This window comes from Tribolium castaneum, chromosome 1 (assembly GCF_031307605.1).
Source record: "Tribolium castaneum strain GA2 chromosome 1, icTriCast1.1, whole genome shotgun sequence".
Taxonomy (NCBI): domain Eukaryota; kingdom Metazoa; phylum Arthropoda; class Insecta; order Coleoptera; family Tenebrionidae; genus Tribolium; species Tribolium castaneum.
In genome coordinates this window covers 8486019-8511558 of record NC_087394.1, presented here as the reverse complement: position 1 = coordinate 8511558, position 25540 = coordinate 8486019, and the positions used below count along the sequence as shown (strand labels likewise).

Here is a 25540-nt window from a genome sequence, read left to right as displayed (position 1 = left end):
ACAAATGGGAGTGATATTTTACTAGTATTCATTTGCCTACAATAAAGTGTACTTGTATTAATAAATTAACACGTTCTGATCTTCTAACCTGATTCCCATAGTCTTCGAGGTTTCAAGTATCACACTGTTGATTACCCAGAACTTCCTCAACCTTCATCTTACACTTTTAAGGCACGAAAGATAAGGATTTGAAAGTCAATAAGCAAATATGCATACAAAGTGAAATTTCTGTAATTGTAGATACATTAATTATCTTCAAAGTGTGATGCAACTCATCCGTAAAACACTATTTGGAAACCGTTTATTTGTTAAATTTGTCACCATTTATCTTCGTCCTGCCATCGCCGTGAAACAAAATTCAACCACCAAGCGTAAAAATTAGCTAGTTGCAAGCAGATGTCACGCATTATCAACTCGAACTACTGTTATACAATATTTCTTGCATGAGCCGCGCATTTATGATATTCAGACGCATGAATTTTAATTGAAACATGTTCCATGTTTTACATTTATTCCCCTGTAAATCGATACAATTTACCAGATAGACATCGTTAAAATATTTGTAACCGTATTTTACAATTTTCCTGTATCTTCGCTGAACCTTACATGTATATTTTTTTTCAGGTAAATGGATAATGATGAGTGTTCGAAGAAAGAACTTTTCTTGAATGGGCTCGACTTCGCCTTGATTGTGACAACCCTAAATTAAATTAGTTGCAACATCAATCAACAAAGAGGTCCAGTAGATGACGGCCACTCTTAATAAATATGGTAATTCTAGTCACGCACGCACGCGACGCGTTACGCGTCCACGCACTTTCTTCGTCTGCCATGCCGGCGCTATTATATTTTAGAGTTTCCGGACGTGGCGTGACCAAAGCACGTGTTACAAATTATGCTCGTAAATGTACTAAAAGCCAGCTACAAGAGGTGACACCAAAAAATTATAACTTGATAGATGAGTCTGATGACTGTCTGATATTATCCTTCCAGGACCTCGTAGCAAATAATATCCTTTCACATTTTGCATTATTACTACTAATAAAAAAATTAGTGTTTTTCTTTGAGAAAATGACATTTTTTCCAACAGGTTAAGGTTTCAAAATTTATGAAAACTTTGGAAGAGCTAGGACAAAAAGCTGCTTTAGCGGTAAGATTCTGGCTCTTAGTCTCGAAATTTCCTACAAGAGTGCAAAAATCTAGAGATTTTAAAAATAATTCGAAATACAACCTAATTGAAAATTTTACATTCCAAACGCCGATTCCGGAGAAATTAGAAGAACTACATAGAATAGCATAAAAATGTCTCCTGAACTAGTCGATTTTCGCTTTTGATTTTAACATTTTCTATGAAATGCCAAAAAATATTTTCAAAAGGTGATTACGGTGAATTTTCTCTATATACACTAAACTAGAGCAAAAAGTCCGGCAATGCCGTAATCGCCATTACAAAATGTGTAATATCCGGAAATTACAAGTTGATTACTCGCAAAAAGGTTACACATTTTAAACGCCGATTACGGCGAAGTTAGAAGAGCTGTTGCCATGAAAATTAAGTCTCTAGCCGTTTCATTTCATGCCAAATTCAAAATTACATTATTTGAAACGCCGATTACGGCGAAATTAGGAACGCTAGAACCATAGAACGAGAGAATGTTTATCTATTTTCTATTTTTCAAGAGCCGATTACGCTGAATCTAGTGCAGCAACCGCAAAAAATGCGACAGTATCTAATTTTAAATTGATTTCTCGCAAGTTAGCTATTAATTTCGAATGTTTATCTTTTTTCTATTTTTCAAGAGCCGATTACGGCGAATCTAGTGCAGCTACCGCAAAAAATGTGACAATATCCAATTTTAAATTGATTTCTGGCAAGTTAGCTATTAGATGACTGTCTGATTTTATCCTTCCAGGACCTCGTAGCAAACAGTATCCTTTCACATTTTGCATTATTACTACTAATAAAAAAAATACTGTTTTTCTATGAGAAAATGAGATTTTTGCCAATAGGCTAAGGTTTCAAAATTTATGAAAACTTTGGAAGAGCTAGGACAAAAAGCTGCTTTAGCGGTAAGATTCTTGCTCTTAGTCTCCAAATTTCCTAGAAGAGCGCAAAAATCTAGAAATTTTAAAAATAATTCGAAATAGAACCTGATTGAAAATTTTACATTCCAAACGCCGATTACAGAGAAATTAGAAGAACTACATAGAACAGCATAAAAATTTCACTTGAACTAGTCGATTTTCGCTTTTGATTTTAACATTTTCTATGAAATGCCAAAAAATACTTTCAAAAGATGATTACGGTGAATTTTCTCTATATACACTAAACTAGAGCAAACAGTCCCGCAATGCCGTAATCGCCATTACAAAATGTGTAACATCCGGAAATTACAAGTTGATTACTCGCAAAATAGTTATACCTTTTAAACGCCGATTACAGCGAAGTTAGAAGAGATGTTGGCATGAAAATTAAGTGTCTAGCCGTTTCATTTCGATGCCAAATTCAAAATTACATTTTTTGAAACGCCGATTACGGCGAAATTAGGAACGCTAGAACCATAGAACGAGAGAATGTTTATCTTTTTTCTCTTTTTCAAGAGCCGATTACGCTGAATCTAGTGCAGCAACCGCAAAAAATGCGACAGTATCTAATTTTAAATTGATTTCTCACAAGTTAGCTATTAATTTCGAATATTAATCTTTTTTCTATTTTTCAAGAGCCGATTACGGCGAATCTAGTGCAGCTACCGCAAAAAATGTGACAATATCCAATTTTAAATTGATTTCTGGCAAGTTAGCTATTAGATGACTGTCTGATATTATCCTTCCAGGACCTCGTAGCAAACAGTATCCTTTCACATTTTGCATTATTACTACTAATAAAAAAATTACTGTTTTGCTATGAGAAAATGACATTTTTGCCAACAGGCTAAGGTTTCAAAATTTATGAAAACTTTGGAAGAGCTAGGACAAAAAGCTGCTTTAGCGGTAAGATTCTTGCTCTTAGTCTCGAAATTTCATAGAAGAGCGCAAAAATCTAGAGATTTTAAAAATAATTCGAAATACAACCTGATTGAAAATTTTACATTCCAAACGCCGATTCCGGAGAAATTAGAAGAACTACATAGAATAGCATAAAAATGTCTCCTGAACTAGTCGATTTTCGCTTTTGATTTTAACATTTTCTATGAAATGCCAAAAAATATTTTCAAAAGGTGATTACGGTGACTTTTCTCTATATACACTAAACTAGAGCAAAAAGTCCGGCAATGCCGTAATCGCCATTACAAAATGTGTAACATCCGGAAATTACAAGTTGATTACTCGGAAAAAGGTTACACCTTTTAAACGCCGATTACGGCGAAGTTAGAAGAGCTGTTGCTATGAAAATTAAGTCTCTAGCCGTTTCATTTCATGCCAAATTCAAAACTACATTATTTTAAACGCCGATTACGGCGAAATTGGGAACGCTAGAACCATAGAACGAGAGAATGTTTATCTTTTTTCTATTTTTCAAGAGCCGATTACGCTGAATCTAGTGCAGCAACCGCAAAAAATGCAACAGTATCTAATTTTAAATTGATTTCTGGCAAGTTAGCTATTAGATGACTGTTTAATATAATCCTTCCAGGACCTCGTAGCAAACGGTATCCTTTCACATTTTGCATTATTACTACTAATAAAAAAATTACTGTTTTTCTATGAGAAAATGACATTTTTCCCAACAGGCTAAGGTTTCAAAATTTATGAAAACTTTGGAAGAGCTAGGACAAAAAGCTGCTTTAGCGGTAAGATTCTGGCTCTTAGTCTCGAAATTTCCTACAAGAGCGCAAAAATCTAGAGATTTTAAAAATAATTCGAAATACAACCTGATTGAAAATTTTACATTCCAAACGCCGATTCCGGAGAAGTTAGAAGAACTACATAGAATAGCATAAAAATGTCTCCTGAACTAGTCGATTTTCGCTTTTGATTTTAACATTTTCTATGAAATGCCAAAAAATATTTTCAAAAGGTGATTACGGTGAATTTTTTCTATATACACTAAACCAGAGCAAAAAGTCCGGCAATGCCGTAATCGCCATTACAAAATGTGTAACATCCGGAAATTACAAGTTGATTACTCGGAAAAAGGTTACACCTTTTAAACGCCGATTACGGCGAAGTTAGAAGAGCTGTTGCTATGAAAATTAAGTCTCTAGCCGTTTCATTTCATGCCAAATTCAAAACTACATTATTTTAAACGCCGATTACGGCGAAATTGGGAACGCTAGAACCATAGAACGAGAGAATGTTTATCTTTTTTCTATTTTTCAAGAGCCGATTACGCTGAATCTAGTGCAGCAACCGCAAAAAATGCAACAGTATCTAATTTTAAATTGATTTCTGGCAAGTTAGCTATTAGATGACTGTTTAATATAATCCTTCCAGGACCTCGTAGCAAACGGTATCCTTTCACATTTTGCATTATTACTACTAATAAAAAAATTACTGTTTTTCTATGAGAAAATGACATTTTTCCCAACAGGCTAAGGTTTCAAAATTTATGAAAACTTTGGAAGAGCTAGGACAAAAAGCTGCTTTAGCGGTAAGATTCTGGCTCTTAGTCTCGAAATTTCCTACAAGAGCGCAAAAATCTAGAGATTTTAAAAATAATTCGAAATACAACCTGATTGAAAATTTTACATTCCAAACGCCGATTCCGGAGAAGTTAGAAGAACTACATAGAATAGCATAAAAATGTCTCCTGAACTAGTCGATTTTCGCTTTTGATTTTAACATTTTCTATGAAATGCCAAAAAATATTTTCAAAAGGTGATTACGGTGAATTTTTTCTATATACACTAAACCAGAGCAAAAAGTCCGGCAATGCCGTAATCGCCATTACAAAATGTGTAACATCCGGAAATTACTAGTTGATTACTCGCAAAAAGGTTACACCTTTTAAACGCCGATTACGGCGAAGTTAGAAGAGCTGTTGCCATGAAAATTAAGTCTCTAGCCGTTTCATTTCATGCCAAATATAAAACTACATTATTTTAAACGCCGATTACGGCGAAATTGGGAACGCTAGAACCATAGAACGAGAGAATGTTTATCTTTTTTCTATTTTTCAAGAGCCGATTACGGCGAATCTAGTGCAGCTACCGCAAAAAATGCGACAGTATCTAATTTTAAATTGATTTCTGACAAGTTAGCTAATAGATGACTGTCTGATATTGTCCTTCTAGGATCTCGTGGCAAACAGTATCCTTCCACATTTTGCATTATTACTACTAATAAAAAAATTAGTGTTTTTCTATGAGAAAATGACATTTTTTCCAACAGGTTAAGGTTTCAAAATTTATAAAAACTTTGGAAGCGGTCAGCTGAGTAGGTAATTATGTAATACCGTATGTTTTGAAATACAAATGTTCCGCTTTAATTGGGAAATATAGGGTGATCCAGGGGTGCATAATCGGGATATAACTTTTTTGTTACTTGAAATATTGCCCTGCTGTTTTTATTGTCCGATAGATCGACTTAAAGTCTACAAATTATTATATTTTTTTTAATGGAACACCTTTTATATTTTTGCATAATTAGATTCTACACAAAAAAATAATGTAACTTTATATAAACTATTACGGATCTATCTTTTTTCGTTTCGGAATTATTCAACTTTTCGTTTTAAAAAAGATTAATTTTTGAAAAATCACTGCGATGTCGCCTGTGAATATTTTTCGTTAAATTTGCAATAGAAAAACTCAAATTATCCTGTAGTTTTAGCAATAGTCGACTTTTACTTGAAACACGCGGTAAAGTACATAATGTACAGGGTGTGCCAAATCGCAAACAGTTGAATAAGTAATTTTTTTCAAATGTATAACAATAAATTTCAATTGTTTTTCCATTTATTAGAACACGTTGCCTAACATGAACTCCCGATTAATTTGGCGAATTTCGTCCAAAATAATATGAAAAAGCAAAATTTCATTTAGTTTTGCCCCCGGTTTCACTTTTATGCCTCGTTTTTTCAGAAATGTAGTTTTTTGAAAAATTCCTCAAGAATTATTAGAAAAATCGAATTACACTACTTTTTTCAGGTCAGGTCAGCTCAGGTTTTTCAGTCGTCATTTTTGTCTTGAATTAACCAAAAAATCACTCAATGGATTTGCATTTTTTTAAAGTGTTTATAAGCAGTCTTTTGTGAAAATTTTCTAAACCTGGTTATAAAATGCATATAAAATAATATGGTTTCACCATTTTTGCGTTCTATTAGTACATTTTTAATCTAAAAACGCAATAAATTTCGTCAAAAATTACTCAAAAAAAAACACAATTCTGACGCTTTTGGGCTAAAAATTGAGTTTTTACGGAAGTTTGAAAAGTTACTGGATCGGAAAATGAAATTATTTAGCGACATTTTAACAAAAATATAGCGCAAAATCGCCTAATTAGGTCATCTATAGCTAGTGGTCAGTTTTTAGTTAGATAATCGATTATTAAATAATAATAACAATATCAACCCACAGACAAAAGTCCAAATATGGTTACACAATACAATACTACAAATAATAATAATAAAAAATAATAATATATAAACGCAATACCTAGATGTTTAATCCGAAAAAAAATCCTTAAATTGGGTCGAAAGTGATGTAATTTTTTCGAAAGTTAAATCTTTTAGAACAGAACGACAAAGCTGTAAATTTGATAACAGATTATATTTTTATTTTACTTTTTTCTAACGTTTTAGCTTTGTTCAGACAGAAATCAGAAACTAAATTATTTCGCAAAGTTTAATGAGAAATACACTCAATTGTGTCAAAAATGGTCCTATTTTTGTATTTTTATGGTGTTCAAGACGAAACTTTGCTAACGTTACTAAAAGTTACTAAACTAAGTCGAAAATTTAAATATTTTTTTTTCTTTTTCAACCGTTTTAGCACATTATTATTAAACTCCTGAAAGGATGTGATTATGAACACAAAAAGGAATTTCGTTATTTTGGACTTCAATCCCAATCCAGAAGGAGAGATTTCGTTCAGAGTAACAGTAAATGGTATTTTGTGATTTTTTTCTTTTTCAAAAACACAGTTATTTCGAAAAATCACAAAATTGGATCACGAAGTATATTATTTTACACTTTCGGCTGTGTTAGCAAATTTTCAATCAGAAGCGCTCTAAAAATCAACCGAAAAATTATTTAAAATTATTATTTTTCGGACGTTGTAACGCATTTTTGAGCTGAAACCGTATAATTTTTTGCGAAATTTACCACTTTTTACCACTTTTGCGTTATTTTAGCACGTTTTTGATCCTGCAACACATGTTTTCCGTGAATTTTCATACAAAATTACCCAAAAAAAATCATCGAATTGCGCCAAGTTGGTGCTATTTTTACTTTGTACGACCGCTTAAACACCTTTTTTAACAAAAACCTCATTTGAAGATTCTGTTCATTCGTGGCCAAACAATCGATTAAGTATATCAAGAAATTTCCTCAGAAAAATACAAAAAAAATCATTGAATTGGAATGTAATTAATTACATTAAATTATATTACAACCAATGAAAATGATATTTTGTAATTTTTGTCTTTTTCAAAAACACAATTATTTCGACAAAAATCTCAAAAATCAGCCGAAAAATCACTAAATTTGATCACGAAGTATATTATTTTGCACTTTTCGATGTTTTAGCAAATTTTCAATCAGAAACGCTCTAAAATTTAACCGAAAAAATATTTAAAAAATGGAGTGTTTTTTAATTTTTCGGACGTTTTAACGCATTTTTAAGCTGAAACCGCATCAATTTTTGCAAAATCTTGGTAAACCGGCCTAAAAAATCGATATGATTTTACCAATTTTTTGTTATTTTAGCACGTTTTTAAACCTTCAACGCATGTTTTCCGTGAATTTTCATCCAAAATTACCCCAAAAAATTCAGCAAATTGCGTCAAGATGGTGTTATTTTTACTTTGTACGACCGCTTAAACACCTTTTTGAGCAAAAACACCATTTGTTGTAAATGAGAAAAATTTCCTTGTTATTTTTAAAAGGGTTTTCATCGAAATGGTAATTATTTTGCGAAATTTCCCAAAAATAAAAATATGGAATGTAATTAATTATATTAAATTATATTGCGTCCAATGAGTACTGAACACAGAAGGGTATGTAAACAGTTCGTCTTCTTGTATATTTACTCTTTACTTAGTGTATTGATCTGTGTACCAAATTTTCTCTTAATCAAACGTGAAAACTCATCATTTTCCCAAGAAACCTTGTCATTTTTGGTACACATGTGATAAATAATTCGAAAAGTTAATTTGCATAAAATTCGGTGAATCTACTTTCTTTGTTGTACTCAAACACGTCATACATTCGCAAATGCACCTGAATTTACCTTATTGTTTGACTGACCTTGTTGACAATGCAAACATGTGCGCCTACATCTTAATCGCTTTTGCAAATGTAACCAAATGTAACTGAAAAAGTTGACACTCAAAACTGGCTGCTTTTTCATTTAAGAATTTAATTATTTAAACTGACAATTTTTGCTGCAGCTAACAGTAAAAGGGTTTATTTGTATGAAGGCATCGTTGCAAGTGAGTTGGTTACAATCCGCCTACAGCAAATTAGATATTTACTCAAAGCACTTGCCGCTGGAGTTTACATGTTGCAGGTTGCAGCTTAGTGACCCTTTGCCTCTGATGCAATTTACAATTGCCTGTATCTATACATTAAAAGTAACTTTACACGAATTCCTCACAAGAACTCTAACAAGGCTATAATAAATGGATAATGATTAGTTAAATGGTAATGTTTTCCTGGTTGGCTACACAGAATTATACTCAGTGGCGCATCCAGCCGCTGAAAATTATCTTCAGATGCCATCTGTGCCAGTTGACAAAACTTTGCCACTTTCCTACTGACTGCGCCAATTATTGAAAACTGAAACGGCAAAACTGTGTTTACATTAAATAGTTCGTGAATTAATAAATCGTTGGTGATTTAATGTATTGCGGCAAGTCCTTCATTGTTCAATGAAATCGATGAATTTTTCCTTTCATGCAATTGATAAAATACATTGCTCAACTAGTATCTCAGTTCGTGCATGCAGACAATGAAGGTGAGGTATTCGCATGCGACAAAAAAGTCAACTTTAACCCATGAGCACCTTGATTGTCCCCTCTTGAAAGTGTGCACGATGGTTTCAATTAATTAGCTAATGCATCCTTCTTAGAATTTCGTTCTCCAGACAGATAATGTTCCGGAATAAATGAATTTTAATTTCATTAAAGTGGCATTCATTTGCGCTTCAGACAGATTCAGATTGCAGGTTTGCGTGTGGCTTCTTCACATAAACTGTTCTGAAATTCATTCCGAACATGTTTCTGGAATACGTCTGTAAATACCACGAAGCGCAGGAAATACAACAGTTGGCACGAAAGTTGGCGGAAACGCACATTGCTTGTTAAATATTATTACATGAAATTATAAATTCTTTGATTTCTAGTCTAAAATCTTAGGGCCGGTTTACAAAAAATTTAATTGAGAATTTAACTAATTGCCATTTAAAATGCATTGACAAAAATAATGTGAAGTTGATCTCGAAATAAAATGTGTAAAAATCTGTAAACTGGCTCATAATCTACTTCATATTACTTTTGATCATAAGTTACAAACATTTACTTTCTGTGTAAAAGAAGAATGTGTGTAGGTATAAAGAAACCTTCTGGTAATTGACAGAAAAAACTATCAATAATTATTTTATCATTTTTAAATACATATTTGAAACGTATTTGGACACATAAGTTTTAGACCTTAGCTTTGGTTTTATTTAATTCGGCATCACTTTGTATTTATAACTTCTTTTTTTGACAGCTTTTTAGTGGCACTGAGAATTTCATTAGCCAAATTCAATGAAAATCAACTTAATTTGATGAAAACTATCATAAATTTATAACAATATATAGAATGTAATTTTGTTCCCTTTAGTGGTAAAAAATTTGGGGCATTTAGTTTTGGTTATTTGAATTTTTCTAAACCTTATTAACATATAAAAACAGTGAAAGAAAGAAAAACTAAGATAGGTAGACGTATGGCAAAAATTTTCAAATAAATAAAAACAAACTGGATTTGACAATTTCAAATACTGACCCCTTAGAAAAAATTTTGTGAACAAGAAGATGATTCAGAAATCAGTGGAATAAATTGGAGCAAATGATGATAGTTTATTTATGTTGTAAAATGATAATAATAACGATAATCTGGATAATAAACAAAATACCGTAAGACCGTAACGTTTTAATTATTAACACATTTTTATAAAAAACTTTGTTAAAATTTAATTCGTTGTTAAAAGTTAACGCGAATGGACGCGAATGGACCAATCAAATTGGTTGAATTTGGTCACATGAACAGCTAATCACGCGTTTAATTGCACATTGAATTAATGACGCTTCTATAAACCGGTTTATAGAAAGCTTTGTTAAAATTTAATTCGTTGTTAAACGTTAACAACCCGAATGGACCAATCACGTTAGTTCAATTTGGTCACGTGATCAGTTAATCACGTATTTATGCGAATTAAATTAATGGCGCTTCTAGAAACCGGTTTATAGAAAACTTTTTTAATATTTAATTCGTTGTTAAAACAACGCGACTGGAACAACCACATTTGTTCAATTTGGTCACGTGAACAGTTAATCACGCATTTAATTGCAGATTAAATTAATGACGCTTCTATAAACCGGTTTATAGAAAGCATTGTTAAAATTTAATTCGTTGTTAAAAGTTAACAACTCGAATGGACCAATCACATTTGTTCAATTTGGTCACGTGTACAGTTAATCACGCATTTAATTGCAGATTAAATTAATGACGCTTCTATAAACCGGTTTATAGAAAGCATTGTTAAAATTTAATTCGTTGTTAAAAGTTAACAACCCGAATGGACCAATCACGTTTGTTCAATTTGGTCACGTGATCAGTTAATCACGTATTTAATTGCGAATTAAATTAATGGTGCTTTTTTAAACCGGTTTATAGAAAGCTTTGTTAATATTTAATTCATTGTTAAAAGTTAACAACTCGACTGTACCAATCACATTTGTTCAATTTGGTCACGCGATCAATTAATCACGTATTTAATTGCGAATTAAATTAATGGCGCTTCTATAAACCGCTCCTTAGGATCGGTTTATACTCGTATATAGCTTTAAATTTGTTGTTAAAAGTTAACAACGAGAATGAACTAATCAGATTGCTTCAATTTGGTCACGTGATCAGTTAATCATGCATTTAATCGCGAATTAAATTAATGACGCTTCTATAAACCGGTCTTTAAGCTTTCTCCTCTAAAATCCCAAATACGTTTAAATAATCTTAAAAGGACCGGTTTATAGAAGCGTCATTAATTTAATCCGTGATCAAATGACTACGTGACCGAACCGAACCAGTGTAATTGGTCTACTTGCGTTGCTGACTTTTAACAGCATAATTAACCTTAACTGAGCTTTCTATAAGCCGGTCCATAAAGTTTACGTTTTTTGAAGGTGAAGGAACCAAAAAAATTGAAAACAGGTAAATTTGGGTAGGTTTAGGGAAATCTGATGAAATATGCCTTACAAAAACTTGACAAAGTATCCAAAAACAAAAATAAAAGCATTTCTGACTTTTTAAAATAAAAAACTTGAAAAAATGTTGTGGTTTATGACTGTGTACGTAATTTCAGATTTCAGGTGAAATTCTTATTAGAAGTCACCGCCTATTACACGTACCACTAACTTATGTGGGGTTTAGAATGATGTTCTGTAAATCGGACCTTAATTTGTGTACCTATTTTTTTTAATTTTTCTCAATTTTGTTGAATTTTTTTATACTTATTCAAACATGTTTTAATCTAAATTTTCGTGCTTGTACTTTGCTCTTTTTCAAAACCCTATCACAGTTTCATCTAGAATTTTTCTTTGTTAATCTTTAGCATTGGACAGAATAAATAAAACAAAATGTTTCAATCGACTAGTTTCGTTCCTCTATTGAACCTCCTCATGATCGTTGAAACACAAATAAGTTCAAAAAATGTGAAGCGACAAGACAACAAAATTCCCTTAAAATCTATTATATTAGGATTAACTACCTACTTTCTGTTTGAATACTAACAAAATGTTTCTCAGTGCCTAGTCAATACATTATTTCCCTAAAAGTAGGAACTGCAAGATAAATAAGAAATTTTTGAATTTTGAATTTATTGTCCTTTTTATGATTTATTGAAACTTTTGACGGAGTTCAGAATAGCACTCCAATTGACTTCCTTCCACCCGTCGGCCGGCAACAATGGCCGCTGCTATTTTAATTAATGGACGATTCGGTTTATCTGCGGTCGAGATCGGTCTTCGGCCCTAAGGACACCATTAATTTGCATTTTTTCCAAAGATGACGTTTACATTAGAGAATCTTTCGCAAGCATTTATGTAATGGCCGGCGAGAAATGCGGTTCCGTATACTTGTTACCTTTTACGGAAGGAATAAATCACACATAAGTGTTAAAACTGAACCGAAATCTAAAGATACTGGAGTGCTGTTTAAACAATATGACCACGATTCCCACGAAACAGGTGTTAATTTGGCCTGTAAGCCGACCGGCATGGTGAAGGCGCTAAACTGTTTAAATTATATTTACAAATTATTATGTGAAAATTTCTTGTATTAAGACTTCAAAGACGCTCCAATTGCTTCGTTACACAAATCCGTCGCGGCAACAAAAATAAATCCCACATCACATCCATCATAAATCAAACTTTATACCGATGCAAATCTGACAAGTCGTTATCGTAATCGAGACCAGACAGAAGCTTAGTTCCTTATCACACAACACTGCACCTGACAGATCAAAGAACAATGCTGACACAGCGCTATTTACAAATCCAAAAATGGGGCCCAAGATTTACATAATATTTCTGAATAAATGCCATAACGGATAAATTAAAGTGTCACGTAGACGTGTTAATTAATTGCTTAATTAAGTATCGATTGAGCAAACTTTACTCATTGTTTCCGGCAATTACCAAAGTAAACAGCTTTAACCCTCTGGCGTTTTTTGAACTTAATAACAACTGTTTTTCTACGACCACATGGAAATTTACAACGATTTTGTGACCTTACTGAAAATTGTCAACGCTCAAGAAAAACAATTTTTACATTTTTTATTTACATTGCGTTAGAACAAATTTAAAATGAGCGAATACATAGGATAAAGTACACAGTTATTGGACAGTTACCTAGGTAAAAAATTAAACTAGAAAAAACCTTGTCCAGTAACTGTAAGCTTTACACATGGTAACATTATAATTACAACAATTATTCACTAAATAAATTTTTAATTTTTTGCACCAAATCTACGCTTAGAAAAATAAGTATAAGAGTAAAAAATAAAATATAGAAAACGAATAGAAAAGAAAAAATAGAGCTTATTTATTTTTTTGTAAAAACTACAACTGTCTTAAAAATAAATGATTTTTTATCACAATTTTGAATTTTGAAAATTAGAAAAATTAAATCCTAAACAGGAAACAATATGTGATAAAAGTGGTACAATCGCGATCAAAAAGGATGACACTCCTAAAACCGCAACCAGAAATCTTTTCGATATGATACGGTTAATTTGTACATTTGGCTAGTTTATAAATTGCTGGATATTGTGCCAACTAGATGGGCAGTTTGTAAATAAACCTGTCTGTTGAAATTATTTATGACCCAAAAAATTTTAGTCGGACTTTCGCTATCCGGCCCAGTTGGTAGGGGTGTCATTCGTTTTGATCGTGACTGTACATCTTTAGATGGTCATAAATTTCCAGAAATTGTACCAGGAAATCTCTATTTAAAAAAACGACGATCGGTTTCAGTTAACCAAAATAAAAAAATTACCATTTTTGAATTTTGAATTGATTGTAACAATTTATTTATAAGTTACAGACGAATTACGGACTGCTTTGCACTGATAAGTTTAAGTAAGTTAAGTCGTCGGCTGAATTTAATCATTTTTTAGTCCGGTTTGACTAAATATATTAATTTTAGCTCAGAAACCTACTTTAACTTTTGAAAAAAAACATCCTTTTTTTAAATAATTTAAAATTCTTTACCTTATTTTGAATGAAATTTTTCAAATTATTTGCACTCTTACTGTAGAAAAAACGTGAAAACGGCAAAATACTGTTTTTGGGACAGAATTTAGTCTGTTTTAAATGTTTTAAGTTTTTTAAGTTTACTGAGAAATTTTTTGTTGTTTCTGTATAAAAATCTGCAAAACAAGTACATACTGAAAATTTCGTAAAGTCAAAAATACACCATTTGATTTATACAGGGAAACCAGAAATTTTGAACCAGCCTTTGAATGACCGTGTTTATTTTTTGCATTTTATTTATTTAATTTATTGGTTAATGACCTTTTTAACAGGGTATCTGTTTATCGTTGCAAAGTATACAATTTATGATAAATTAATTCATAAATAAATGATTATTTATTAAGATAAGGTACAAAAAAAATACCTTTGAAGAGCTATATTTCATGAAAAAAAGTTCAAACATTGTTTATCATAGGAACTCTTAACTCACTTAAATGACTTGTATCACCAGCCATAAAATAGGGTTTGTCTTGTTTTTACTTCTAATATTTTACCCCATCCTTCTCTAAGAAATAGAATGTGTCTTGTAGTTTAAGAGTAATTAAAATTAGAAATAATTTAAATAAAAACAGAGACAATTGACAATTAATTTGTAGGTAATATCTAAAGTTTCAATGTTATTTTTCTTTATTATTACATTATCAACATTATTATTACATAACACAGTGCTTAACTTTTTACGATTTTTTAACGTTAAAATATTTATTACTCTAACAAAAAAATTCCAGCAAAAAACATTAAACAAATATTCTTCAGGGACTGAAAGATGTTGCTATTTATTCGTACTTATTTGGTTGGAAGAAAAGTTTTGAATGCTTCTTTGGCATAAAAATATTCTCTTGATCTCTTGAGAGTTACTTACGTTTCCTGTATTCCAGAACTCCCTCGATACCTATCTATTTGCAAGGATGTCCTAAAAACAATCAAAATGTGACAAATAAAACCCCAGAGTGTTTTGTTGAAGAAAAGTTTTACGTTCAAGTGATTTCAATTTGTAAATTCGCTGTCTTGAATGTTGCATCCAGATCAGAATTAACATATGAATTATTAAAATAGCCATGTGTATTTATCTCTCAGAAGATGCATACCAGTACTTAACCGGCAGTTTACGTGACAGTTCTCATTACGCGCCAAGGGCGCATCAATCTCTCGAAATGTCGAAGCCGTTGCCAATGAAGTTGCAAATATTTTGCAATTAATTATTATCATAAATTAATATCTCATTGAAGCAAGCATTTTTATGACCGTTACGGATTGTGCACGACGAACAAACGTGTTATTTCTTTATTGCATACATACATATCCACCGATTTGTTTACGCAATCATTTAAGACTTGGAATGCCTTCTAGTTAGTGATATATCAGCTTGAGGCGTTGCGTGTCAAAGATATTCGAAGCACCACCACCCGGAAGAACTTAAGCCCTTGACAAATGGCATAACATTGATTGTAAAAAATAAAGTGTCCGTTAAGCGACACTATTTAACATCTGGGATCAGGTTACAAAACATTTGTAACCGAGCGGTGGAGTTTTTGATCCATGGCTTGATAATTGGTTTATTATTACACAGCGTTAGAAAAAAGACAGAACCCCCACAACGCGAAAATTGTGATAAATTGGCTGTGCTGCAGGCAAACAATGATGAGATCTTACGCAAAACCTAGTAAAATATTCACAGAAAAAGTTACTAAAAAACTAATAATTAAAAATGGACCACTTCTTTGCTGTCCTCTTTTGCAGCAATTGAAGTAGCGGATCTAGGTAATGAAGCTCGTATATTTTATCAAGAGCAGGCAATAATAGGGTAAAAGTCGTCAGGTCCATAAATTAGAATCCCCGTTCTAAAATTCGAAATGTTAGAGGTTAATACGGACATAAAACTGGTTTAATTTTTAATTTACTTTATAATTAATGAAAGAGTTAACGCATATTAAAAAATCAATTTTATTGAGCGAATTAAACAGATTTTTGTTGTCGGTTTTGTTTACATGTCTACTGAAGGAATATTTTAAAGTATGCAAGAAGCTGTTGATATTGAATTAAGTCCACTTTGGGTTAATCAGATTTATTATTCTTCACTACCAGTTATTAACAACTTGTTCTTCTTACAGATGTAAAAGCATTCATAAACGGGTGTAATTTGCAACGTGGAGATAAGTAACTTCCTGATTACTGAAGCGCGTGTACAAATTTTTATTATTTCCACTTAATGTGTATTTAAGTTGTCGATAGTTAATTAAATTAAATTTGATAGCAGAGAGGTTGGATAGTCGAGATGAAAGGCTGATACAAAATTCATAAATCTAGTTGGTTATTTAAGTTAACATTAGGTATACTTTCAAATGATATTTCGAAATTTTGTTAAAAAAATTTCTTAATTATAAGAAAAATTGTCATATTTTGAGCTCAAAATACACTTATTTAGGAAAATTTTGAGAAAAATTGCAAGCAAGTATTTTTTGCGAAATTGATCTAAAAAAGACGAAATACAAATAATTTGTCCAAATTTTAATTTTGGATGATACTTTTGCTTAAATAAACCTAGAAATTCTCTATTATCTGATAAAATTTAAAAGTAGTTAATCATTGTTGCTGTTGGAATAACCAATAAAATTCCTTGATTTGCGATTCTAATCAGTGTTAAATTCTAACAGCCCATTAAAAAAGTTACAGCATATGCGCTTATGAAAGCCAAAAATTACGTAACTATTAGTTTTAGTACGACTTTCAACCAAGAACTCACTTTTTTCTATAAATTTTCTAGAACAGACCAAAAAATCACAAATCTAGATCGTTACATTTATGTTGCTTTTGAGAAAGAAACTTTTTTTGCAAAAATTACTAAATTAGATCGAACTTAGGGTTTTTGGTTTTTTACGTGATTTGCTATTTTTTTTGTAAGTAGATAGATCTTTATTAGTTCACAAAAATTGAGCTTTTCTCCCCTTTTTTTCCTTTTTTTTTTCTTTTTTGCAAACCAACAAATTATTCTCCCTGTGAAAATCTAAAATTATGTTACTTTTGTCTTTTTTAAAGGTTTTATTGCAACTTTTAACTCACAACTCACGTATTTCGCTTAAAAATTTGCCTAAATATTCTAAAAAAAATATAAATATAGATCGAAAATTACATTATTTTGGTCTTTTTTTTTAATTTTATCTTGTTTTTAAGCTACAATCTCTCTTATTTTGTGAAATTTTCCTCTAATAAGGCGCAAAATTTCCCATGAGAATAAAAAATTTCGTACATTTTAGTCTGTTTAGTGAGATTTTAATAAATTTATTGGTAACTATTTATAAGTGACATATATTCATGACTTTTTGATGTTTAAGCACTTTTTTCGGTTAAAAACTCACTTCTCTCGCAATTTTTTTTTTCAACGAGACCAAAAAATTATCTAAAATAAAATATTTTAATAGTACTTTAGCACGTTTTTTCAGCCCAAGATAATGAAATGTTTTGTTTTGTTGAATTAATCCTCATTTGTCTTATTTTTAATTGAGGTGTTTTTTTGGCTTGTTTAAAAAGATTTCATTCCTTTTTTGAGCAAAAAATCATCTACTTCGAAAGTTACTTTAAATCTCACGTCTTTGGCGAAATTTTCCTTTAATCTCTTACTTTTGTTATATAATTTTGGATACAGTATGAACATTGTGTTAAAATAATAATTTGAACTAGAGGTGGCATTTTGTACTTTTCAATGAAAATTTAAAAAGCTGTTATTTTAATCTGGTTTGTTAGCTTTTGTTTGTTTATAAGTGAGAGCTAAATATTTGTTTTGTTGTGAAATTTTCCTAAAAATGCTGAACAACCAACCATTTTTCACTTAAAAATTCACTATTTCTCATACGTAGGTCGGAAGTGAGGAGAAAAAAAAATACGTTGCTTTTGTCTTTCAAGCGTTTTCGCAAGTTTTTTGGTCAAAATTTCACTTAATTTTGCTAAAATAGGTCAAAACTATATTACACATTAAGAATTACAATATTAGTTTGTTATTTTTTGTTAGGTGTGTTTTATTTTTAAACCAAAAAAAAAACACTCATCCCGTGCAGTTTCGTCAAAAAATTGGCAAATTATTTGTTAGCCTACGTATATAGAATGATTTAGCCCATTTTTGAGCTAGAAATTAAGTTTTTTCGAAACTTCCGTTAAAACACTGAAAATTACGTCTACAATTACGTCTACATTTCAGCTAACATCTTACGTATTCTGCGGAATTCCTCTCTAATTTATTAGCCATGTTAGGTTTTTAGGGAGTTTGGACTTGTATTGTAAAATAAAGATTTAACCTGGAGGTGACGTTTCGTACTTTTTTGTATGTTTTCAAACCTTGTCTTATTTTTAAATAAAGTCTATACCTAAGGTAAATAAATAATTACCTAAATAATTAGGTAAAATGTGACTTTGGCATTTTTATAGTTTTAAAACAGCTAATAGGATGTACATATTTTGTACAAAATAGAAAGAAACGTTGAATAAATAGAGATTAATTAGAGATAGTAAAAAGGGTCTAAAAAAACTTAAACAAAGAACAGGTGCCAAATTTTATACTGCAAATGCTTTAAACCCATAAATTAAAGGAAATTGAATTTTTTTTCTTACACGTTACACTGTATTATAATAACGTTTTCTTTGTACACCATAAAGTTTTACAACAGATAATGGTGTTTGAAAATATTTATGATACCGATCGGTTTGTCTGAAAGACTACAGCCTGTCTGCAATAAATCACACAATAAGCTTGCCTGAGTGATTAGCTTGAAGGGGTAATCATAACAAAAATTTAATGGTGTACAAAGAAAACGTCGGACGTTTTGCAATGACTAGTAAAAATTATAGAGCTTTTACTGTTTAAGGACATAATTTTCTTTAATAGTTTGATTTGACTGTTAAAATTTTCAAAAAGCTTGGTATAAATGAGTTGCAACCGAAGATAAATTTGTGAATCTGTATAGTAAATGTCATTATAAAATCCACACCGGTGCTAAAATATCAATTCGCAATAATAGCGTCGTGACAGCAACACGCCGAGTCTCCCCGTGTGGCAACCACAAGCAATTACCGTAATGAGGTCATAACTCTTCCCCTAAAAGCCGGTGGTGGTGGTGGTTCACTGACAATCCCATTACCAAATTACAGCACGCGTGTATCGCATTAGCCTTGTCTATGTGTTTAAACACCTCGCGTGGTTGTAACCCCCTAACTTGATAATTTCATAATAGCCAAGGGGCGATAAGAAACAAACTAAAAGAGAGTTGTGTTTTTTATGTAACTTCATAAACAGCAAAGGGGCGGAAAAATCTAGATCCCTGGGGTGTGATTCGATAGTTTTGAACTGATGTCAACCGATGTCATATCACAAAAATGGACAGAGAGAGTATTGGAAAAGACGCACAATTACCATTGACTCAGTCGAAATATGTTTTGGCCAAATATGGAATACAAGTTATTGATCCGCAACATGATCCTCTGGAAGAGACGTTTCTGGCGACGGGAAGTGTTACGGACGATATGCATTATCATCCAGGACCTAGAGCTATTGGTTAGTGAAGGATAATAACGACACTTTTGTTACTCGTATATTTTAATTTTTAAGTCTAAACTCGGCCGTAAGTAAAACACATAGGAATGCCTTTTTTGAAAAATATTGAGTCCTTAATTGGACTATAGTGCATGTGTAGTCCCTAGCGAATTGTCTACTCTGAGACTATTCCTGAAACTGATGCATTAATGAATAACAGAAACTGTAAAAACAGTTTATTCACGTAGGGGAGAGTGGGTTTATTATGGCCATTGGGTAATTGCGCTACAATGGCATTTTTAAAAAACGAGAATAAAAAAAGTAATGATTGACAATTGAATCAGGCTCATTATTCCACGAAAATCACTCTGTGTTTTGTATAGATTTTGTAGCAATGGATTTGTTTTTATTAATATTCCAAAAATATTAAAATAAGTAAAAGATAATTACCAACCAGAGAACCTGTTTAGGGCGTAGTGTTAGACTGATGATATTAGTGCGCTTGTCATCTTCCTCCGATTTTTGAAGTTTTAATATAATTTTTACTTTGTATGTTAGTGAATGTTTATTGTGTTAATGTTTTCTAATAACTAGAAACAAATTAGTTAGACATTAGGATGACGAAATATTTACTACAAGAATATCTACAATTTTCCTCCAGTAAATGGATATTGTAATTTGATTATTATTAACGACGGCTTAGACCCAATTATTTTGACTCTTCAAAAATTGAAATAAAATATTTTAAAAGAATAACTGAAAATTAAGCAGATTTTACTGTAACTGAGAGGAATATATAACACTCTTATGACAAATAATGGTTAGTTTTTACTATTATTTAAATTATGTATTTCAGTTACTATATTGCAACTAACAGTTATTTATTTAACGAGTTTGAGTGTAAATCGGACGCTTTATTTCACGAGTTGATTATTAAACCACGAGTAAAAATGAGTGGTTCATCTTTCACGAGGTGAAATAAATGAACCATTTTATACGAAAACGAGTTAAATACAACATTTTATTCTTCGAATTAGACTCAACAATGCTTAAAATTGCTTTAAATCTATTAAAAATAATCTGACGTTTCGCATTGAGAAATGCCAAGCAGTTGTCAAAACATTGTTACACAGGAGAAAAACCTTATATTTTGACATTGTCGTAGAATAAAAAAATAAAAATAAAACAATCGTCTCATTTAAAGTTAGAGAAGAATAAAACTTTTAAATTTTTGAATTTTTTATTTCTTTATTTTTTTTTAATTTATATTATTACCTGAAAGATGACTACTATCGAGAACAGTAAACAAGAATGTTGGTAAATATGAAACTCGCTACTTAAAAATGGTAACGACCGTTGTCGAAACGTCGCATATGAATGGCTTTCTTCTATTATCCTTTATCTCCAAATATTAACCCAAAAAAAAATGTTGCTTGCCATTTAAAATTAAAAATTAAAAAAAACATTGAAAATAATATCACTAGATACTCAAAAATAAAATCGACTTATTCGAGGATTTTTTTAAAAAACAACCCATACTATAACAAAAATATAAACTTTGTCCCAACTACTTTTGGTTCAGTCTGTATAACTAACGAAACAGGAAAATATAATTTTCGCTAGAAACCCAAAATATTCCATCTAAATCATACATTACAGAATATTACTTAAAATTCTTTCGATATGTGTTTCTTAGAATCACATGACCTGTGATTAACATTGAAGTAAAAATTAACAAAAATCCTGCACCACAATTACCTCTGCCTGTACCTATATTTCTAGATTTTTTAAATATAAAATGTTCAGGACAAAATTGCATAATCTAAATTGAAATGTGCATCGCTGATGATGTGTGCACCCTTGTGAAATTATGTGAAACAATCTGTATACGTTTCTTTTACTCAAATTTGCCAACAACTTATAATGACATATGTGTATGTTATAATTATAACACAGGTTCTTCCTTCTTTTATACTTATAAGAACCAGAACTTTATGACTTATTTCACCTAAAATAACCCATCTGCGGCGTAACAGGTCTCTAGATAAAAGAGCTTTTTTGTCGTGAATACAAATTTATTACTTAAATAATTAATAACACTTAATAATTGTTTCCGTTGTATACTTCAAGGTATTATGGATAATGTGAAAAAAATCTCAAATTCGTTTATTCTGTCCTTGTACGCAGTTTAGTTTTTTAATTTTATTCGTACTTGCCACTGTTTGGTTCACATTTTTTTAAATTAAGTACGTTATTTTACCTTGTCTGATTATTTTGGCTTGTATACGAAATAACCAGATAAATGACCAAAAACTGTAGTTTGAACGTAGGTACAATCTGACAGAAACTTCGAAACAAGGAAAATAAATTTTTAAATATAAGCGTGGTGATTGGCACCAATTTGTATACACCCTGTATTTTGTTGATTTACTGGCACATTTGGAGCCCATTTGTTGTAGGCTAAAATAATGGATTATTTGACGCTTTTTTAGTCTAGGTATTTTAATTTATTTTTAAGACTATTTTTTTAATTCTTAACATATGTTACAATTTTTTGTTCTTTTTTGGCTTGTAATGCGTTTTTCTCCAAATGGATCAAACTACCATGCAATTGATGAAAAAAACATTGAAGTGGGGAATCTAAAATATGAGTTATTTTAACTTAAATTAAATTTAGACGAAGTTGTAAATGGGTTAAGGAAGGTTTGTGACAATAGCTTTACTACTGGTAGTTATGTACTTTCAGAAGCAGCGACCAAAACCGCTTTGAATAAATTGCAATGCGCTATTAGAAAATGTTTATTAGAAAATTTAAAAAACTAATATTAGATACAAAGAAAGATGGATAATAAACTAAGTGCAGTAATAATGTTAGAGACTTAAAGAGAGCTTCCTGCTGATTTCAGAATGCAAAGCTGACGCCGGAAAATTCGGCTGCGACCGCGACAGTTGCATGCGCGTCCTCTGGTGTTACCTTTTCCCTTGTGCGTTGCTCGAAAGCTGCTTGGTGGCACTTTGCGACTGCTGGTGGGAATGCTTTAGCGGTTGTCTTCGTCGCATGGAAGAGCACTATACGTTCCAATGTTGCGAAAGGTGTTGTAAACTGCAAGAGAATTAAAGAGTTAAAATAACATGGTTAGTTGATGAGATCCGTGATGTTTTATCAACTATGCAGGAGGAATATGACGGGTGAACAGCAGGGGTCGCCCGGAGTCCGCGTGACTCGATGGTGCGTGGCGACTTAATGCCCTCTGACACAGCGCTTCCTCAATCCACAACCACGCTACCAGCTCCTATCAAACAGAAATATTTAATTATACATAAGCAACTACATGCGAATTACTGTTCTTTTAATGCCGCACTTCCGCGAAAATTATTCCGCGCCTTGTTGGCCAATCTAAATGTCTTGGGGATAAGCTTGCATTTTTTATATAAGTTACAGTGAAGTTATACAGGGTGTCTCAGCTAAGACTTTCGAGCCTGATATCTCAGATATTCGTCAACGGATTTTTATGAAATTTAAAATGCAGATATTTTAGAAGATAAAGATTAAAATCCAATTATTGCAACAACTCAAGTCTTAAAATCGTAATTTTTACATGCCTTTTTAAAATGTTAAGCCTTTTAAGACTTATATTAAAAAAATATTGTCAGTGAAAAATAGTGTCAGGAAAAACTCGTTCGTGGAAGACGTCTGTTTCGCGAGAAAAATGAGAAACCAACTGTTAAACGTGGCTACAGATGCAAAAGCGTAGATCTCTATGAGACAAATGAGCACTACCATTGAATTTTGGTCAATCCTACTCGCAGAAACGTAACTGTCACGCAAAGGACATTTCACAATTATCTCTCACCCATACAAAGTTAAAAAACAATACTTTTGGTACTGGATGCTTTAATTCTTTCAAAAAGGACTAAAAGATTGATCAACAACTGAAAAATTCTAGACACTTGAACATTCAGGATTTTGGAAATGTTTCGCACACTTCTGACTGGATTCTCTTCGAAAGCTTGAATTACAGCCCCAACTATTGCTTCGTTTCCAGTGACGTGTTTTGTCCTCACTCGATTTAGTTCAGGTACGCTTCCTGTGTCTTCAAATTATTGACGATTCTTTGAACTTCAAATTTCATAAATAACATTCCACGAAAAGTCCAACGACACTTTCCATAGGCGAGTATTGATTTCTTTTTCAACAACACAGAAATTTCAGCCACTGTTGTTGGTTTTTAAAGTAATTTCACCAAATTAAAACAATTTTACTTTTCAGACAGTTTTTTCAGTGATACACAAAATGCCGCATAGAAATGCTTCATCAATTGTTTCAAAAAGTGACTGCCCAAATTATATCAAAATTTGGATTAAGTTTTTAACAACAAAATTTAATTTTTTTCTTGGATCAGACGAGCGATTTTGTAAATTTTTTGTGTGGCCATTTATTTTTCGGGGTTTAATGGAACCAACGGTAATTTGGCTTAATTTTAAATAAAAAAAGTGTGTTTTAAAATTTCGTTTTTTAACTTGATGTCATTTTTTTAATCCTATTTGAAAATATGTGTATCCTAAAATATGTGCATTCTAAATTTCATAACAATCCGTTGACAAATAACTGAGATATTAAGCTCGAAAGTCTTAGCTGAGACACCCTGTATAAAAACGTTTAGTCGACGTATTTTTTGTTTCAACCCCCAAAATGTGTTTTTTAAAGATTTTCCAAAACAAGTCCTACTTATTCCTAGACAGGCATTCCGTTTTAACGGACGGGACACTTTGCACAAATTTTTAGATTTTATTTTCAGATTTCATGAACAGTGTCAGTAGAAGTGAATTTTCTATGATAGGAACTTAGTGCCAGTAAAATTATTTTCAACTTACAATTAGAGCCACAATTTTAAAATTTGAAATACGAACAGAAAGAAGAAATACAAATTGATGACGGACGGAACACAAAAAAGTTCTTCTAAAATTCTGTTATAAAACACATCACTTCCATATAATGAACAACTTTTCTTTATTGTATTTTGAATTACTAATAATAATATATTTTAAAATTAAAAATTGGCTTAAAGTGTCTTATTTATTTTAAAGCCTGGAATATTTCCTTTTATTTCGTTAAAGTAGCTTTTACAAACGTCAAATTTGTCAGAGTTATTTCAATTACTGTACAAAATGAGAGTTCAGTGTTTCTTCTAGTTCAATATTTTCTTCCGATAAAAAAAAGAAAAGAAACCTTGAAAACGAAAAGTTTATAGGAAAAGAAAAATTATTTTTAAATTGATACCCATGTACATTTCTTTGATGGATTTTGCTTAATCACACTTTTGAAAGCATATTGAACCACTGAATAGATTATGTTCTAATAACAGATAAAATACATATAATTTTCGTTTCGAACATGTTTTTTAAAAATTTTATTGTGTCATAGTTGTTGTTCTTTTAATAATCTCGTTATTTCCATGCCCATTATTCATATCCTTTTTTATGCTCCTATTGTTTCCTTATGCAGCATTATTCCTCTTCAATGGTTTTTTACAATAATTATATTTTTTTCCTTGGTTTTCACACTAATTTAAAAAATTTTTTGGCTTTAAAATTGATTTAATTTGTTCTAACGTTCGAGATGTACGCAAATTTTGCTGTTAAATTTAACATGCTTAAAATTGGTTAGTATGTTTCAAAGATAATTAGTTTTAATAGGTAAGTACCTTTTCGGACTGTGAAACCTTAGTTCTTTTGCACTCATTAACATGTTTATATTTTTCTGTCCTAATAAAAAAAAAATTCCTTTTTTTTTAAATTTGTTGAGTTTTTCATTATTCATTTCAAGTTTAAATTATTGTAATGATG

General features: G+C 31.3%; 1 protein-coding gene and 1 long non-coding RNA gene across 3 annotated transcripts in view; both read left to right on the top strand.

Annotated features, from left to right (window-relative positions):
- The window catches only part of LOC103313193 (dendritic arbor reduction protein 1), a 215162-nt gene that overhangs the window by 151617 nt on the left and 38005 nt on the right, over positions 1-25540 (top strand). The window contains exon 2 of one of the 2 annotated variants that reach the window (XM_015978401.2): positions 625-771. The exons of the other annotated variant lie outside the window; for it this stretch is intronic. Within the exon in view, the coding sequence (XP_015833887.1) occupies positions 769-771 (3 nt within the window). The 5' untranslated portion in view covers positions 625-768. The remainder of the gene's footprint in view (positions 1-624; positions 772-25540) is intronic. 2 annotated transcript variants of the gene reach the window in all.
- LOC107397621 (uncharacterized) lies at positions 19111-22828 on the top strand. Its single transcript, XR_010334164.1, has 2 exons — positions 19111-19714; positions 22600-22828. It is a non-coding gene; the product is annotated as an uncharacterized LOC107397621 (long non-coding RNA).